At 41.3% G+C, this 18,166-nt stretch overlaps 1 protein-coding gene across 1 annotated transcript in view; it reads right to left on the bottom strand.

Annotated features, from left to right (window-relative positions):
• Nucleotides 1-15,443, bottom strand: part of mmp24 (matrix metallopeptidase 24) — a 75,163-nt gene extending 59,720 nt beyond the window's left edge. Inside the window, 3 exon segments of the mRNA XM_071493655.1 lie at nt 13,143-13,341; nt 13,343-13,423; nt 13,425-15,443. Coding sequence (XP_071349756.1) covers nt 13,143-13,341; nt 13,343-13,423; nt 13,425-13,486 — 342 coding nt within the window. The 5' untranslated portion in view covers nt 13,487-15,443.
• Nucleotides 15,444-18,166: the final 2,723 nt, after the last annotated feature.

Here is an 18,166-nt window from a genome sequence, read left to right on the forward strand (position 1 = left end):
CTGAGAAAAGTACCTGATCCTCACTTTTGAGAATCTGGAGGCAGAGAAGCTCATTTTCTGCTCGATAAATGATTCAAATGTCTTTTTGTTTCATAGTCACTTTATTTTATTTGCTCTGGAAAGGAGCTCTACACACTCAAACAACTGGTCTCCGAGTACTGAGCTGAAGATGTTTTCATTTTTGAGAGAGACTGAAAAGCAGAGCAGGAGCAGGGACTGCAGGAATGAGATGTAGTAATATATAGAATGAAGCACTAATGCTGCAGAGGTTGAAGGTTCAAAATCCCACTGGGGCAATCCAAGCTTAAAATGTATGTGCTCATGATGCTGTGAGGCACTTTGGATAAAAGCATCTGCCAAATGGCACGGTGTCGCTGTCGGGTGAAGATCCTCCGTCTCAAAAATGTCAAACTTTTCAGGAACCAAAAATAACAGTCGTGTTTTTAGCTTGATGACAGTGCAGTCTGGAAGTTTGTCCCGTGGGCCTGAAAGAGTTTTAGAGCGTCTGTATCAAGTCTGATGCCCATGAGTTTTCACTGATCAACCAAATTAATGAAAATCTTTTTGATAATCAATGTCACGTTTAAGTATCAGGTAAAATGTCACACGTTCCCTGGTTCAAGCCTCTCTAGTGTGAGATATTATTATTGATCAGTTGATCAAACAATATTTAATTGCTGATGAAAGAATCATTTGTTGTCAAAACAAAAGATCTAATCAGCTGAATGAAATGTAAAAGAGCCAGTTTTTTTTTTTTTTTTTTTTTTTTTTTTTTTTTTTTTTAAAGCTGCTGGGTTGTGAACCAAGTGGATGTGAAGATATGACCTCACCATGTTGGGGATGTGATGAAAGAAACAACATATTAAAAAACAAAATGCGGAGGTTTGGTGAACAGGTGCCACTACCTCACCGACAGGCTGCAACGGCAATCTGGCAACCGTAAGGTTATGAGTCGTGTTACTTCTGGGAGAAAGAATAAAAGAGACTGCTGACAACATTTAGAGAGATGGAAAATCGTTGATTCCATGAACCAACACGTCTTCATCTCTACCAGAGGTCATGTAATGTGAAACCCTTTAGAAGAACGCCCAGGTGGGACTAATGGGCTCAGAGCTATGACCTCATGTCTGTGGTGTCATATATCAGTCCACACATCATACACACACACGCACACACACACACACAGACACACACACACACACCAAAACAACAACAACACACAGTCAAACAAACCCCACTGGTCTGCAGCCACATGCTGGAAGACACACCGATCAATGAGTGCCTGGATATAGATAGATAGATGATGTAAGGCTATTCAAAGACACACACACACACACACACACACACACACACTTATAACACAATCAATCACAAAATGTAATTGCCTGTGTTGGAAAATGAGTTGCCAAGGGAGCACCACAGAAAAAAGAAGCTGATATGGATATTTTGTGGATACACTGGTATATGCAAGAAGGAAATTTCAATACCTAAATGTTTGACAGAAAAAAAAGAATAATTACATTTCAAGCAGAGCACACTGATTCACTGTTTCCCTGTTCGTCATTTTTGATAATGTGCAGTTTGCAGTTATAAAAAAATCCACAGGATCTTTTTTATATTTCAGTCCAATTTAAATTCTTGCCGTCAGTACCTTCATTATGATTGTGATAAAAAAAAAAAAAAAAAAGGCAATTATTAACTGCAGGTCTGTAACCATTGGTGAACTCTGCATTGTCACCACCGCAGCCTCCACAAACTTAAGCTTGATTTATAGTTTTATGTTACACATGTTGCTGCTGCTGACACTGGCCTGGCACAGAGGGGGCGATGCATGACGTGTGACTGGCTGCTTGTATTTTCTCCTACAGGTTTCGGACGACAGCTAAGATTGTTGAGAGTAAAGAGAACATGTATGACAATAATGTGCTGCTTTTTTTTTTTTTTTTTAAGTAACACATCTGGCAGAGCTGTTACACTGTCTGCACACTGTGGTCACCGGTCTCTGAATGGATATCCAGTACTGAGACTGGGTGAAATAATGCTACAAGTTGCATATAGTTAAATTCTACGAGTGTGTCGCTCTGTATCACAAAATAAATGGAGGGAATATAAATCAAAGCCTACGTGATAGACATGTCCAATTAGCTAACATGGAGGGGGCGGGGTTTATGACCTGTACTGCAGCCAGCTGTAATGTCATCCATCTTTATATACAAATATTGACATTGTTAGAATTTCTATGGGATACCAGGCTGAATAAACTGCATTAGAATATATTTTTTGTCCAAAAAAAAAAAAAAAAAAAAAAAAAAAAACATTTGTAAGAATATTTATGCTAAATATGTTTTTTAAAATACTGTAATCTGGGTAAAAAAAACAAAAAAAAAAACAACAACAATGCATCAGTCAGGCTGTAGAGCAAGGCAATCGAAACAAAGGAAGACAACAACAGGAAATCTTCACCTTCAGTACATCCTCAATAATTCAAAAACCCCTTCAGGTGTGTATCAGACTCTGCGGTGCTCATAAACTTCTGTCAAGTCATTTGATCTTGTTCAAATAAAACCTCTTCACTGTCCGAACATGAATCTCCTCCTCCACACCTGCAGCCTTCTGCCTTCACACTCCCGGGGAGTCGTGATCAATGCACACAGTGTACGCTGACTAACACTGAGCAGTGGATGCCAGGTCTTTGTACCATGTGTCAGCATTCACTGAGTTATTATTATGTGTAGTGGTAGCTTGTCTTTGCATCAGTGTGACCCAGAGCAGGCGCAGTGCATTTATTGTTCTAAGGCATTAAAGTGGTTTTCATTCAGTATTTTAAAAGGAGATGTTTTATACTGGTAAAATGTTGTCCTTACCTCAAACTGCTATCTGTACTTTTACTTTCACTGCCTCAGTTGTCAGTCACTCTGCCTATTTCTAAGCATCTGACAGCTGTTATTTCTCTTCCTTTTTGTCATTATGGTTTTAATTTGCATCTGAATGGTTACTGAGCAACTATAAAATAAAATCAGTGAAACCTCCACCCTTGATTAAGATTGTCACAGATAAAAACTATTAATGTCAGTGATTCAAGACCAAAAAGGTTACACATACTCCAACATCAGAACAAGGACAGATCTTTACAGCATCACTACAAGGTAAAACTTTTCAGGATGTGACAAAGCCTTGACGTTAGTGGCGGTGGTGTTATATGCTCAGTGTGGAGTGATGGGCAAATGGATAAACAGGTTTATCAACAGATCAATAGGGGATATGATACAAAGATGGAGCAGAAGAGAATGAGATGCCTTCAAAAAGGGAGGGAAGGACGTGGGAAGTATTTCTGCTTTAGTCAGTGAAAGTGTTCAGACGGCTGCTGCTCGTCTGAGTTCTTGTTGTGCTCCATGGATTCGGTCAGGACGTGGTCTTAATCATGGAAGGAGCTGACAGATTTAGGGGTTGTAGCACAGCAGGTTGTGGTGAACATAGTGGAGCATTTAGCAGCTTAAGGGCCGGATATTTGGAGAGGGACTGCAAGAGAGGGGCATAGATAGCAGCTCATGAGAAGACGGTGCTAGCTGGATGCAAGACGACAAAAATTACTTTTGTGCATATCCATTCACCCCACATTTAGTCAATATTTTACTTATTATTATCATTATTGTTATTATGACCTAGTGGTGCTTGTATTTTCTCTTACTTTGTATATTTTTCGCTGTTATGCAGAACATTACCAAGAAATATTCCTTATTTGGCAATAAACCTGTTTCTGATTCCATCCGGTCATTGTCAATTCCCACTCATCCATCCATCAAGTTTTCACTTCACTTGACCTGCATGTGTTTGGACAGTAGAGAGAAACTGGAGCACATGAAGGAAACCCAGGCAGATATGGAGACAGCACACAAAATTCACACAGAAAAGCTGCAGCTGGACCTTCTCAAATAATCCTCAAGCTCCTGAACCCAGAACCTCCTTTTTTAATACACTGACTGACTGAACTACCGCATTTTTGTGTGACTTTTCTTTCAATTATAAAAGTCCTGAGGAAAGATATCCCATATGGGTTTAAAAAAAAACAAAAAAAACAAAAAAAAAAAAACAATGACAAACAATTTAATTACCATATGATCAGCGATGAACATTATGGTGCTACACCAGGATGATCTGTACTAGCTGCAGGCACATAGTGTAATTAAATTTACATCTTAGTGTGAAATTGTTTCCTCTTCCTGTGCCACCACAGGGATGAAACGTAATCCATGCTCCAAGTCCTTCTGCGTAGCACCCACGGGGCTCAAAGAAGGAGCAAGATGCTTTTTCTAATAACATGCACGGCCCTGCCTGATATCCATTTTTAATTAGAGCTGCACTTGCGTTTCCGTTGCGCTCAGTGTCTCGTGTTATGAGGCTCCACTGCTCAGCTGGACTCTCATCTAGAACTGCAACCTACTGCTAGACAGGCTACAAAAACCCTAAATGCTATGCATATTGTAGGCATCCCTTTCTGTTATATGCCCTGCACAATGTTTGTCCATGAAGGTCTTGCTGTTTTTGTGCAGTATGTGATGTCTTGCTGTTTTTGTGCAGTATGTGATTATGTCATAACGTGAGCTTTTATTACTGTGTGAGAGAAATCAATTAAATGACGAGTCGACTGACAGACAGGAGCCATTTTATTTAACAATAAATCATTAAATTAATGCTCCAAATGTGAATGTTTTCTTTATCAACTTAACTTATTTGGGCTCTGCGCTATTGGGTGGACAAAACAAGACATTTGAAGGCATCATCTTGGATGGACAATTTGCAGGATTTTGTGATGCATCTCTTTTCAGTTTCTAGGGTTGTAAAGCAAGTTGTAAATAATGGCTTCTTAATGCTCAGTAAAACATTCATTGTTTCTTTTATTAAGCAGTTACAAGTAATTACTGACAACAGCTCAGATAACAAAATGAAACTTCTGGCCCAACATATGCGTGGGTCCTGGGCCTGGGTCTAGGCCATAAACTCCCACATCTGGACAGAGTCTGGCTGTTATCCTTTGATACTGACTGACAGCTGGAAGATTTTCTATGTGGGATCCAGAATTGGTCCAGATGTGGAAGTTGCATCTTACAACCATGGGGCAGATTTGGCCTGTATATGGGAATTTTGGGTTGTCTGGCTTGTGTTTATCCTCCTGTAACAGGACACCTACTGTGCTTTATTTTAAGTTCGTCAATGTAATCCCTCAAATGGACCATTTGACCTCTGACCTTCTAGAAAAATGTAGTAACATTTTTATTTCATCCTTCCCTATACTGTTTAAAGGCAGTGTACACAACACTTACTTAAAATTGTGTTATAAACTTTGTTAATCACTTATTACCAGTTATTCTTGGCACGACTGTTAAAGACTTCAGCAAGATTTTCACAACTTGGCAAACCTGCCCTCATTAATGGATTATAAATAATCTATAAAGCATTAATAAATTAATTAATGACTGTTAATAAAAAACATTAGTCACAACTAGTAGAAAGAGCCTTATGAGAAGTCAATGTGATTCCAGTTTCAATGTCTGATGAATCACAACAGTATTTCAGTAAAAAACACATTTATATCTACACCAGACTTCTTCTGTGCATAGACCCAGTGGCCAGAATAGAGGGCCACAGTAGGCAGTGATGCATGTTATAAATTTATATCAGTTTTTAAAAAGCATGTAAATTATTTAAAATGGTGGGTCGTTGAGTTCAGCTGAGCGAAACCTCCACCACATCCCTGCCTCTCAGTACTTTCAACTGTTCAAGTGTAGTTTGTCCTTGGCTCGCTGCATGCAAACACCACAATGCTCTAATCAAATGCACAGTGACAAGTCCTCTTATTTACAGCTGCAGCTTGTACAGAGTGTGCAGTAAAGTGCGTGTGGGAGGAGAGGAAAGACAATGACTGGAGAGGAGGGAGCCAAATAAACTAGAGACAGAGAAAGATGGATGAATAAACATGGAGGGGGTTGTGAAACAATAAGGGTGTTGATCCAAAAGCCAAAATGTTCTGGACGCAGAACAGCTGGTGATCGCAAAAATAGAGTATGAAGCACGCGCTCCATATGTGCACGCTTCACTCCAGGGATGGTGAATCAGGACAAAGCTTAGGACTACTAGTAACAGCCATGAATTCACACCCACATATGCACACACACGGCTCTGCCTCGTTTAAACCATTTCTCAGGTGTAATGTTGTGTTTACAACACTCCAGGGAAACCCCCCCCCGAGCCCTCCTCCTCTTGGGAGGGAGGAGAAAAAACTGGTAAAAACCATCAGCAACCTGCCTGCGTTCTTGTCGTCATCGTCATGCTTCATGTCCATCAGCATCATAGCAATCCACAAGTCATCAAGTCTGTTTCTTGCATCACAATCACCATCACTGTTGTTGTCGTTTTCACCCCTAACACTACAACCACCATCGCTGTTGTTCATTGTGGTGCTGAGGATGAAAACAACATAAGTCTGGCAGGTACATGCAGCCATCTAGGGAGGATTTTTATTGGAAAGAAAGAGTACAGTCAGAAAAAGTCTTTTCAAAAGTAGTTGATGATGCTGCGCACAGAAGAAAAAAAAAAAAGCCTACCAAATCCATATCTCAGATATAATACTCAGAGGAGTGTGTCTTCAATGGCCCTTTGCTCTTTCTCATTTAAAGTCATGCTGACATTAAAAAAAAAATTGCTTTTTTACTCCGTGCCCCTGGATCACAGCAAATGCCAAACAAATTGTTCTTTTTAAAATTTGTTTTGGTTTTGTGTGACTTAAAAAGTAGGGGTAGTAAGGTTCACATAAAAAAGAAAAAAAAAAAAATCAGACCTATTTGGTTCACTATTCACAGTTCAGGGCATGTATGCACATATGGTTCGGTTAATTTGAAAATAGGCTTTGAGGCAGAAAAAAAACCTTTAAATAAGTTATTGGGAAGTAAAAAAGCCTTGTGGCAATAGCATGGTGAAACTTCTTAGCTGTCAATCACTCTAAGTACAGTTAGAGGATCTGCCACCATGGTTTCTGTCTGCTGTATGGGAGCTTTACTGATCTAGTGTTACCTCTGACAATGATGAAAACAAAGCGGTGGATAAAAATGCTCTTGTGTGCAACCACTGTGCAACACGTGTGGCTTATGCTGGCAGTGACACTTCCAGTACAATGAACCATTTAAGAAGGCATTGCCCCAGTGTGTCCGTTGACAGCGTCAGGAGGAGAGAGTTGGGTATGAAAGAGGAGCTCCTTCTCCCCGCAGCAGTTAAACAGCCTCTGCATGCAGATTCACACAGGATAAAATCCATAACTGAAGCGCTGGGGGTGTTTACTGCAAGAGGTACACAGCCCTGTGTGTTTGGTTTGTGCTGCACTCTCTGTTGGTGGCCTTAGTCTATTATGTGCCCATTTTTATACAAAAATAACAAAGATTACTTTTGACAGTTATGGGGATAATGCTAAAAATGCTCAACTATTGTAACAGTAGCGCAAGTCAAGAGTCAACTGTCTGTTTGTTTGCATTTTGCTAATGTTAGCCACCAGACCAAGTAAGGCTGCAGCAGCAAAATACCTGACTGTATTAAAATGAGCAACAGTGTGTTTTATTTCTTATGATTTCAACTTTTCATTTGTGTTTTATTTTATTCTTTCAAAACTTGGAAAGTCTGGCTTTAATCAATATTTTTAGATCAGTGGTTCCCAACTTGTGGGCTGGTGGTCCATGAAAATACTGCAGTGGACCGGCAAATCATTTGCGCAACAGTCTTAACAATATAGTAATTTTGCTAAAAATGTCATTATAAAACCCTAAAAATAAAAATAATGTTTTTAAATGTTTTACAATGAAATAGTCTTTACAAACATTAAAAATATTTAAAAACTATGGAGATTATTACATGTTCCCCCTGCTTTCAGTTCAGTCCTGAATGTTATCATTAAAATAAAAAGAAAGCTCTGAGAAGGCATCATTTAGCCTCCATATTGTTACGTGTCACTGTTTTAGATAAACATGATCTAGCATGGGAGGCATGGTGGTGCAGTGGTTAGCACTGTTCTGTGGTTCTGTGTGGAGTTTGCATGTTCTTTTCGTGCCTGTGTGGGTTTCCACCAGTCGCTCTGGCCTCCCTCCCACAATCCAGCAGTGCAGGTTTAGGTTAATTGGCAACTCTAAGCCACCTGTTTGTCTCTGTATGTCAGCTCTGTGATTCACTCGTGACCTGTTCAGGGCGTATGTCACCCTTGCAGTGTCAGCTGAGCTTGGCTCCAGCCCCCGCAGGAAAACTGTGATAAATCCACTGTGCACTGACTGCAGAGAAGCTAAATCTATTGAAGTTGCCCAAAGCTTGAAAAAAAAAAAAAAAAATCATGATTGGTAAGCGAAGAATGAAACACAACATCAGCACATTCATAAATCTCTTGCTTCTTATTACCCTCATTAACAAAAAAAATCCTTAATGATCCTGGAAACACCATCAACACCACTCAGTCACTCTGCTCGTGACTGATAAATACCGTCACCCTTTGCTTATCAAACAATCAATTTAAGCGACCGATCGACCATTTGACAGCACCAGGGCAGTCACTAACATTAGGTTAATCTATTGTTTGACTGTCAGCACAAAAGGGCTGCTCTGCAAGACAACAACAGCTACAGCCCACACGACAGTTGTCTATACCCGTTTGCCAAAAATATTCTTCCAAAACACACAAACAATAGTACCACAGTAATTTGACCTATTGTGTAAACAGGCAAGCAGACAAAGGAGCATGAACGAGTGAGTCAGACAAAGAGCCGAACGCCTCCTTCTCCCTTTGCGCGCGCTCTCTCTCTCTCTCTCTCTCTCTCTCTGTCTTTCTCTCACACTCTCCTCCCTCTCTCTTCCTCTGCTTGTCTACTAACCAACCATCTATGTTTTCACTGCGCCAGCTTCACTCCTGAGCTGTAGCCTCCCTGTGTGATTACAGCCTGAGGAAGCAAAGCGCTGTGCTTCAGTATGACTGCCACAACCCTGAAGGTGAGGTGGGTGGTCAGGCACGTTTGCATGGTTCAGTGTGGGGCTGATGGGCGACCAGTGATCTTCCTGTGCTGTGCAGAGCATACTGAGAGAAAGTTAACTGAGCTGACCGGTTCCATTTCAAAAAGAAAATAGGCACCAACACGATCCATGCCACAAACAGGACGTCCACGCTGCTCCATGCTAATATGTGGAATAGTAGCAGGATTAAAGATCCCATATTGTATATGGTTAAGATTTCCATGTCCTTTTTGATTATACAGCAGGTCTAGGTTCTGTATTAATACTGTGAAAGTATGAAAGTGCTCAGTCCACAGAGAAATGCACGCAGCCTGTATTTAGAAACTGTGCCTTAAAATGAGTGGACAGGAGTTCTGTAACTTTGTGATGTCACAATGAAACAGTCAGCTCTCAGCCATGGCCCGAGCCCAGCCCACCTGGACCCTGCATCCAACCTTGCAGGATTTGGTTTCTCTGAGTGTTTACCTGAACACCGACCTGTTGTTACTAGAGCTTCAGAGAGAAGCCTGAGAGAGGAGATGTTAAACTACATTGAGAAGATTTTTGGATCTAAAAACCACAAATATATCTTCTTATAGATATCAACACTTTGCAAAGTGTAAAATATGGGACCTTTACATTTCTTTACGTTTACAAAGCACAGACATCTACAGGTATTCATGGCTCCCAGACAGTGTATCCTCATGACTTTGTCGACCCCCTGTCTTTTCCTCTAGCGCCATCATGAGGTTGACATTTCTAACCTTTAGTAAAAATTATTGATTGGATCGACATGAAGTTTGGTTCAGACATTCATGTTTTGTCCAGTATTTGTCGGTTTATTAAATAGCTGCAAAGCTCATGACATTCCCATCAGTATCTGCTGTTCTCCACGTTTAGGTGCTTTTAGCAAACGTAAGCAATGCTAACATGCAAGATGGTGAACATGACTAACATTATGCCTGATAAATATGGCTGCAGACTCTTCTTAAATGTAGCTGTAAGGGTGAATTTTTCCTTCAGTGTCCACATGACAGTAAACTGTGTTTGAAATGTTCTTTATGTGAAAACTCTGCAGACATCACAAGGAGCATCTCAAGCTTCCTCCCTCTAGAAAACAGCATTTTACCTCGATACATGCCAGCATCAAACCTTATTTTAAACTTTGCTTTACACACCACCAGGTGAGCCAGACAAATAAATAAATGACCGACTTGATGAAAACATGTTTGATACAGCTTCGCAAGGAAAGAAAACATCAAGGCCCACACAGACATGACCTCTGCAACCAAAGTTACAGCCCCACCCGCAGAGTTGTCATAAAAAGACTGACTGCATTTCTGCAAGATCTCTGAAATCACTGTGTCCCTGCAGCACAACCAGCATCACAGAGGTTTTTTCAAACACAACAACAAAGCAGGCAGCTGGTGGACAGCCTGTAAACCAAACCTTTATCAGTTAAACCTACAAATATCAAGGGGAATGCATATAATAATTAGTTCAATTACAATCCACCCCAGGAGCCCTCGTCCTCGTTAAAATTACTCTCTGAGATACGTTTTCAACACCATCGTGCCTTTGTTGTTTGCACTGAGTCTTTGATTTGGGAAAACAGGACCAAAATTAAAACATCCAAGAGTAAGCAACAACCTAAACAGCATCTCCTGTGGTTCAGGTGACTACACCGCGCACACAAAGAAACTGTGAGCGCGTTTTGATTGGCTGGCTGTGACTTCACCGGGGAAGATTTATGAAAAACATCACATGATATCATTTGGACATGTTCATGAGAAAGCATGGAGGTAAAAATGACAACTTCTCTTACATTTACAGTAAGTGGCATTATTTCTGAGGTGACCGCCTAAAACTGGTTTGAGGAGATTTGAATATGCGAAGAAGGAAATATACTTTTATGCTGATTTTTTTACATGAAAACATTTATTTATTCCATTTTACACCCACAAGTAATGCAGATAAATATGCAAAAACAAACTAATCCAAAACACACCCCGAGCTGGTCAAAATGTTTGGGTTTAATATGCTTTGTCTGTTAATGTACAGAAGCAGATGCAGAGGTTAGTTTTAAAACTAAAGATCCACCAATCTGAGGATTGTTTTCTCTTATAAAAAGATGTGTGGCATGCAAGCAAAGCATATTGTGAACGCTTAAATGGTCAGGCAATTAATTTATTAGTCAACTGACAGAAGGTTAATCATCAATCACCCATTTTCTTTTGTGTGTTGATTGGACAAAAAAATTATGAAAAAAATATTTAAATTATGTGAAGTCACCATGGGGGCGACTTTTCATGTTTACTGATATTTTATTTTGAGAAAATGATTAACTGATTAATCGATAATGACAAGAATGATTATTTTCACACAGTTGTCTTACCATTGCAATGATCTGAGACCTGAAATATAGACTGACAGATTTCAAGCAGCACATTTTTCACAGTCCATCTTCTGCAACATATTGTAATCGAAGCTTAAATTGTGGCAAAAAAAAAAAAACAAAACAAAAAAACCCAACAAAACTCTACACGTTAGCATGACATGTAAAAACAATAGCACAGGGAAGATTAAGATTTCACAGGGAAAAAACCAGGCTCAGTGAAAACATCTCATCCTTTGTACAGCTACCATGACATACCCCGGCTGTTTGCAGCCACGCTCAGCACAGCCACAGGCGCTTCCTTTGTCTGAATGAAAGTGTCACAAGCAACACAAACATCCCTTAATACCAACTGATCACGTCTCCCGGAGCTGCGAGCTTTTCATTTCATAACACATGACCCAAATGTCTGAGCAAGGTATCATGCATATTCAGTGCACAATGCATATATGCATGTGTGCTTTGACAAACATTCAAGAGAGGCTCTGCTTAAACCTCCTGAAGCTAAACAACATCACTGTGAGCATCATTTCATTGGCAAGAGACAAAGTTCTCTCAACATCTGCCGTTTGTGACAGCAGCTGGAGACAGTGACGACCAACATGCCTTTTAATTTAAACACAATTTATCTGTATGCACTTCACCTCATCTCCCCCTCTTTTCTTCTCCTCTCCTCCAGCTCCTGCTATTTCCATAAATTATGGAGGGAGGCTATATTTGGACTCAGTGATGGGAGATGGGGGGGGGGGGTCTGGAGATGCTTTGTTCAGCACACATGAAAGCAGCACACGCATTCAGGTTCACTTATAAGCTCTCTGTACGCTGATGGGTATTTATGGACAACATAGGCTGACAGCTCATTATACCCAGACTCCTCCAGCTACCGAAACGTACCATACGCAATCGTTTGCATGTGCACATTAACCCTCCGTTGTGTGTTTCCAATTGCGCACAAGAGACGTGGCATTAATAACCCGGATCGCCCTGAACGAGAATAATTAGCAGCCTGTAAAACGGCCATGCAGCGTGTGCTGATGTCGCTTCTAATGAGGGTGTTTGACACAGTTCCTGGCACCTCACCATCTTGGACATGACTCCCTTCCTCCGCCGAAAGCCCAACCAGCGGAGGAGCAAATGATCTGCGGCCGAGGAAGCGCCTATAAACAAAACGGAAACAACTGAACCTAATGAGCAATTAAGCCGCCTTTGTTTTAAAATTCACTGGGCTGCAGCTGGAAAGCGTCGGTGTGCGCGTCCGAAAACAAAAGACCACAGCGAGGACCCTCAGTCGGAAAAGACGCGGCGCTGCTCTCCTGCTCATCTGCTTTAATTTATTCATTTCGCTGAATCTTTTATTTTCCCCCGTCCGTCCTCACTGTAAGGATGGCAATCACTTTCTGGCTCAGGAAGGCAGGCAGGAGCAGAGAGGAACGGAGGGTAAAAATAAATAAATAAACAGATTAAAAAAAAAAAAGAGATGGAAACGCGCATGAAAACATCCCGAGGAGCGCATGAGTCCGCTCCGACCTGCGCGCGTTTAGACAGATGGGGGCTGAACTGATGGAGCAGCCTGCAGGAGGGAGGGGATCAGTGACCATGCCTGTGCATTCAGGGGTCATAAGGGTGTAGATAAAAACATAAATAACCCCAACTTCCTTCTCAATAACCGTGCGTGGAGGTGGGGGTGCGCCTACGCGTTGTGCCCGCTCAGGGCAGGACTCTCGCCGCCTACCTCCACAATGAACGTCTTCTCCTCTCCGCACACGGAAACGACCCAGAACAAAATGGGAAAGTAGCAGGTTTTCCAGCAGAATCCCGGGAGCCCCGCTTTCCTCCTCCGCCTCACTCCTCCTCCTCCTCCCGTCGCCATGGCTGTGTCCCCGAAATCCCCCCCTGCGCTTTCCGCCGGTGATTTCCAGACTCCTGCTCCACTTGTTTACCGGAGGCAACAGTCCGTGTGCTCCTGCTTCATCCCGTCTGCTCTGACTGTCTCTCTCGCTGCGTGTTGTCTCTCACTCTCTCCCGGTTCGCCAGCGGAGACGCGCTATTGGTCCCCTGCACTTGACGAGTGCCCATTGCGCAGGCTCATTTCAGTAAAGCGGAACAGCTGGGGAAGTGTGGCTACGATCAAGCGCGGATGCAGGTTGGTCCACGCTAGTAAAATTGAGGAGACCTGGGGGGGGGGGGGGGGGGGGGGGGGTTGTTGTTGCAGTAGCCCTGTGCCAACACCAAGGGCGCTACAGGCGGGTCCTTAACCCTCAGCATCTGACAGCAGCAAGAAATAAAACCCACTGTGTCACACAAATGTGGATGAATCATTAACAGACATAATCAACCCCACTATACTATATAACCTACCCATTCTTTTGTGTCTACTTTTAGTCCCAGTGAAGGGAAATCTTAAAGGAATAGTTCCACATTTTGGGAAACACCTTCATTCACCTTTCTGGGTGAGAGAAGATTGAGTCCTCGAACCTTACAGGTCGTTTTCTTTCATCCCTCTGATAGGACCCATAGCAGTGTATCCTTAAATAGGCGGCAGGCATACTGGACCTCAGTTGTCATGGTTACAATAATAATAGTCATGGCTTGGTTAGGTTTAAGAAAAGATCATGATTTGGGTTAAAACAACAACTTCCTCAACATTAGACGGTCTTTGTTGTTACAATCACAAAGTGGTTGATAATCATGGATAATAACATAAACTGCTACTTTCACGTGGGAGTCGAACACCGCCCTCCTGTGTCATATTCTTGTGTTTTGTTGACCCATCCATCCACCACAACCTCCTCCTGATGTGGAATTTGTCGCTGTATGTACTACGTCACCGCACGCTCCCTTTGCTTCTGTCATAACTACTAACGACCACTAGATGTCGCCTAGCAACAAAATGTAACTATGGGTCGTAATAACCTGCCGCAACGATGACCTATGGGCTTGTTTTTCACGCTGTACATCGTGCGGCCACTGAGAGAAAACAGGTAGGGAAACACAGGTTACAGAAAAACACACTGAATTGATCATTTCAATGACCAGCTATCTTTTAAAATTAAACATTTGCATTCTGCATTTCACTCACAAGTATGTGCTACCACTTCATATTTTATAATTATTCTTTTCTTAATGGCATCTGTCTTTCTATATTATATTAAGGAGCCTAAAATGTTCCCACAAAAATATTCCCCACACCATTGCACCACCACCAGGTTGGGTACATACTGAGCTGATTCATCAGCTTTTCCAGTCTTCAACTGTCCAGTGTCAGTGAGCCTGTGTCCACCACAGCCTCAGGGCTCTGTTCTTGGATGACAGGAGTGGACCCTGACGTGGTCTCCTGCTGTTGTAGCAGCGTCCTGTTTGTATAGATGCTTTTCTGCTCACCACAGTTGCAAAATGTAGTTATCTGAGTTACCATGGCCTTTCTGTCAGCTCCAACCAGTCTGCCCATTCTCCTCTGACCTCTCATCTGTCCACAGAACTGCTTTTTTTTTGTGGCTAATTTCTGAGTAAAAACTCTAAAGGACTGTTGTGTGTGAAAATCCTAGGAAATCACAACACTCACACCACCCTGTCTGGCACCAATAAGCAGGTGTACAGGTGTTCCTCACAAAGTGCTCTGTTAGTCCATAGCTGTGTCCCAGTTCAGGGGCTGCTTCCTTCGGTGGATGCACTCCTCGAAGGTGTGGCCCTCCATAGCTGACGTAGGCAGTGAAGGCTGAACCGAAATGAGACGATCTGGCCGATGGATTTTCGTTTTACGTCACCAGCTGTACCCACCCTTACGGTTGAGTGCAAAGTGCGGGTTCTGTTGCCTAGCAACCTTAACAACATATAACTCCTTTGTTTTGTTTTGGTTTTTTTTTACAAAAACTTGAGGTTTTAAGGTCCTTGGTTTAAATCTAATCTTGGTTTAATTTAAGATGAAACCCATGACTTCCATTTGAAGGTGTAATCCTCGCAATCTCTGTTGATTGCTGTTGCCATAATATTTTCATTACCGCACTCAATGAAACTTATAGGTATAAGATAGGTCGGGCCACCTGTTGGAGCCATTGTTGCCTAGGAAAAGAAGGACGCATATGAAGGAGCCTTTAGAATGGGACAGCTGAATGCGCCACTGTGATGCAGTTGGTCTTCAAATGCAGTCTCTCAAGGATGCGGCCCCTGAATTGGGACACAGCTTATGTGTGAGTGCATATCACAGTGTGTGCAGGTGTGTGACAAGGAGGAGCGGAAGAGGGCTTATAGGAGGAAATGATTCATCATTCAGAGGAAAAATCACAGTACACCACAGGCACTAAAACTGTATTTTACTTCAAATGCTGCATAGCTGCTGAATTACAAAATCTAATCACAGTCCTGTAGACTAGCACTCTGGCAGTCTGCGAATGACAGCTAGTTCATTCATTCATGTTCTGTCATTGGCCTTATCAAAGCTGTGTGACAGGGAACCGTTATAGCTCAATCACACAGTCTATAATGATATAGACTGTGTGATAATCAAATCTACAGATTTTCAGAAATGTAGAGTCAGAAATAGCTCAGAGGAGTTAGCAGGCGCTGTTAACGTAATTCCAAGATAATTTTCTCTCACCTGGTTCCACAGGCCGTTAAATAATGAATGAGTGAGTGTTGATTCATCAAGCATTTGTTCTCAGGTGGCCACCTGTCTATATGCACTGTGGGGGAAAGGATGCCCCTTTGTTTTTACCTTAAAGATTATGTATTCCATGTTTGTATGATACAAAGAAAAATGTTATCAGAAGACAAAAAAAGGAATAAAAGACGAAAGGAAAATTAATGGGGCAGCATGGTTGAGTATAAGAGGGGAGATGAAGAAGAGCGGAGATGTGAAGGTAAGAAAGAAGAAGAATGACAAAGAGACGTTAGGAGGGAGAATGAACAGAGCAAATCAAGACAGGTTGCATTCAGAAAAAAAGTTAAACAATGCAATGTCATATGGAAAACCACACTCAAACACATGCAAGCACACATTCCTGCACTGTCACTTCACTGCAAATTTTACTCTTATGCTTGAAATGTTTTGTTCTATTTTAGTTTATTTCAAATCCAGTCTTAGTGCCTTTATATAGAGGAATTTAAATTGCTTTGTTGTTGGTTATATACAAATAAACTTAATTGGCTAGAGTTAAATGCTAACATTACCTTGCTAATGTGGGTACTGTGACAATACTAACGTGCAGATGTTAACCATGTTAACTACTATAATGTTTACCATGTTCACCATGTAAGCTTGCCAACATTTTCAAATTAAAAATTGAATGTACAAATGAGGTTGTAGGGAATGTCATTAGATTTGCAGACTTAGTCATAAACTGAAATACTAAACGAATGAAAATGTTCATTAAAATGACTTGATGATAACGCTGGATAGAAGTCATAGGATCCACTACAATTCATTCTGAACCAAATTACACAACAATCCACACAATAGGCCTCGTTGTTGAAATATTTCATATATGTATATATACAAATTGATGTCAAAAGTACAATCAATGTCAAAATATATTAAATATATACAAATTGTTCAACTTAGTGAATGTATATGATCTTTAGTTTGTTAGTTATTATGAACATTTTCTTGGGTTTGTTTCGTTGCTATGGTGGTTGCCATGGACACTGCTGTTGCTGTCGTAGCTTCATACACGCAAATACTAAAAGTTAATGTTAAAGCAATTAATTAATTGTTGCAAAGTAAAGTTAATTGTTGCACCACTGCAAGCCTCCGCAGCGTAGAACCTTCGTCTTCCTTCATCTTCCTCAGGTAAGACCTCTAAACTGTGTTGACGTCGCAAATCAACCATTTTGCTAGGATGAAACCAACTGATTGGCAACAACAAAAACTGAATAACCACCAAAAATAATTAAAGCAGAGGAGAGACGGAAGCTGTGAGAGTAGAGGTCACAGTTTTCCAGTTTTCCAGTATGTCTATATGTATTACATTTTAATACTGTAGCTAATATCAGTAACTTGTATTAACCCCAAAAAAAAAAAAAATTACAGAGTAGAGGAAGCGCCAATGAGACAGAATTTGGTCTTCAACACCCCCCCCCCCGCGCACACCCACAATCTAGTATCTCACTCCTCTTTCTGTCCATCTCAATCTCTTCCTGGCTTCTTTACTGTAACACTCTCTGCATGTGAAGTGCCTGCCCCCACTTCACTGTTGATCAGTTTGACAAGTCATATGACCTGGACTCAGCCTTACAAATTTGATGACTTCAGACTTGATTTGGCAGCATCAAAAAAATAAAAAAAACAAAAAACACACTCAGCACCAGCAAGGCATTGGACTTTAGAGAGAGAAGAGACTTTCCTTCTAAGAAAAAATGACAGAATCAGTCATGACAAAGACTCTGGCAGCTGTGGGAATTATTAATCATGTCCATCAGGAGAGGAGGAGGAAGTCAGGAGATGTTATAGAGTGACAGGGAGGAGAAGGCGGTAGATGGATGTTTACTGACTGTTGCTTGTGTTTGTCAGGCTCTGTACTTGACAGATGAGCAGACTAATGGCTTTGAGTGGAAAATATGTCACATTGTTATGCTAATGATTTTCCTGAGATGAAAAATTAAAATAGGTTTGCAGAGTCTCTTTTAATGATCCTGTGTTGGATCAATAATTATTATTAAACCCTGTATTGATCGTGAAGTGACAGTGCAGTCATGTCTAATGTGAGTTTTTGCATTAATGTAGCTGTAAGAGACCAAACTGTTCATGTCAAGATAGTGTGC

Source organism: Trachinotus anak, unplaced genomic scaffold (genome assembly GCF_046630095.1).
Source record: "Trachinotus anak isolate AG129_WGS33_773 ecotype Australia unplaced genomic scaffold, CSIRO_AGI_Tana_v1 ptg000013l, whole genome shotgun sequence".
Classification (NCBI taxonomy): Eukaryota; Metazoa; Chordata; class Actinopteri; order Carangiformes; family Carangidae; genus Trachinotus; species Trachinotus anak.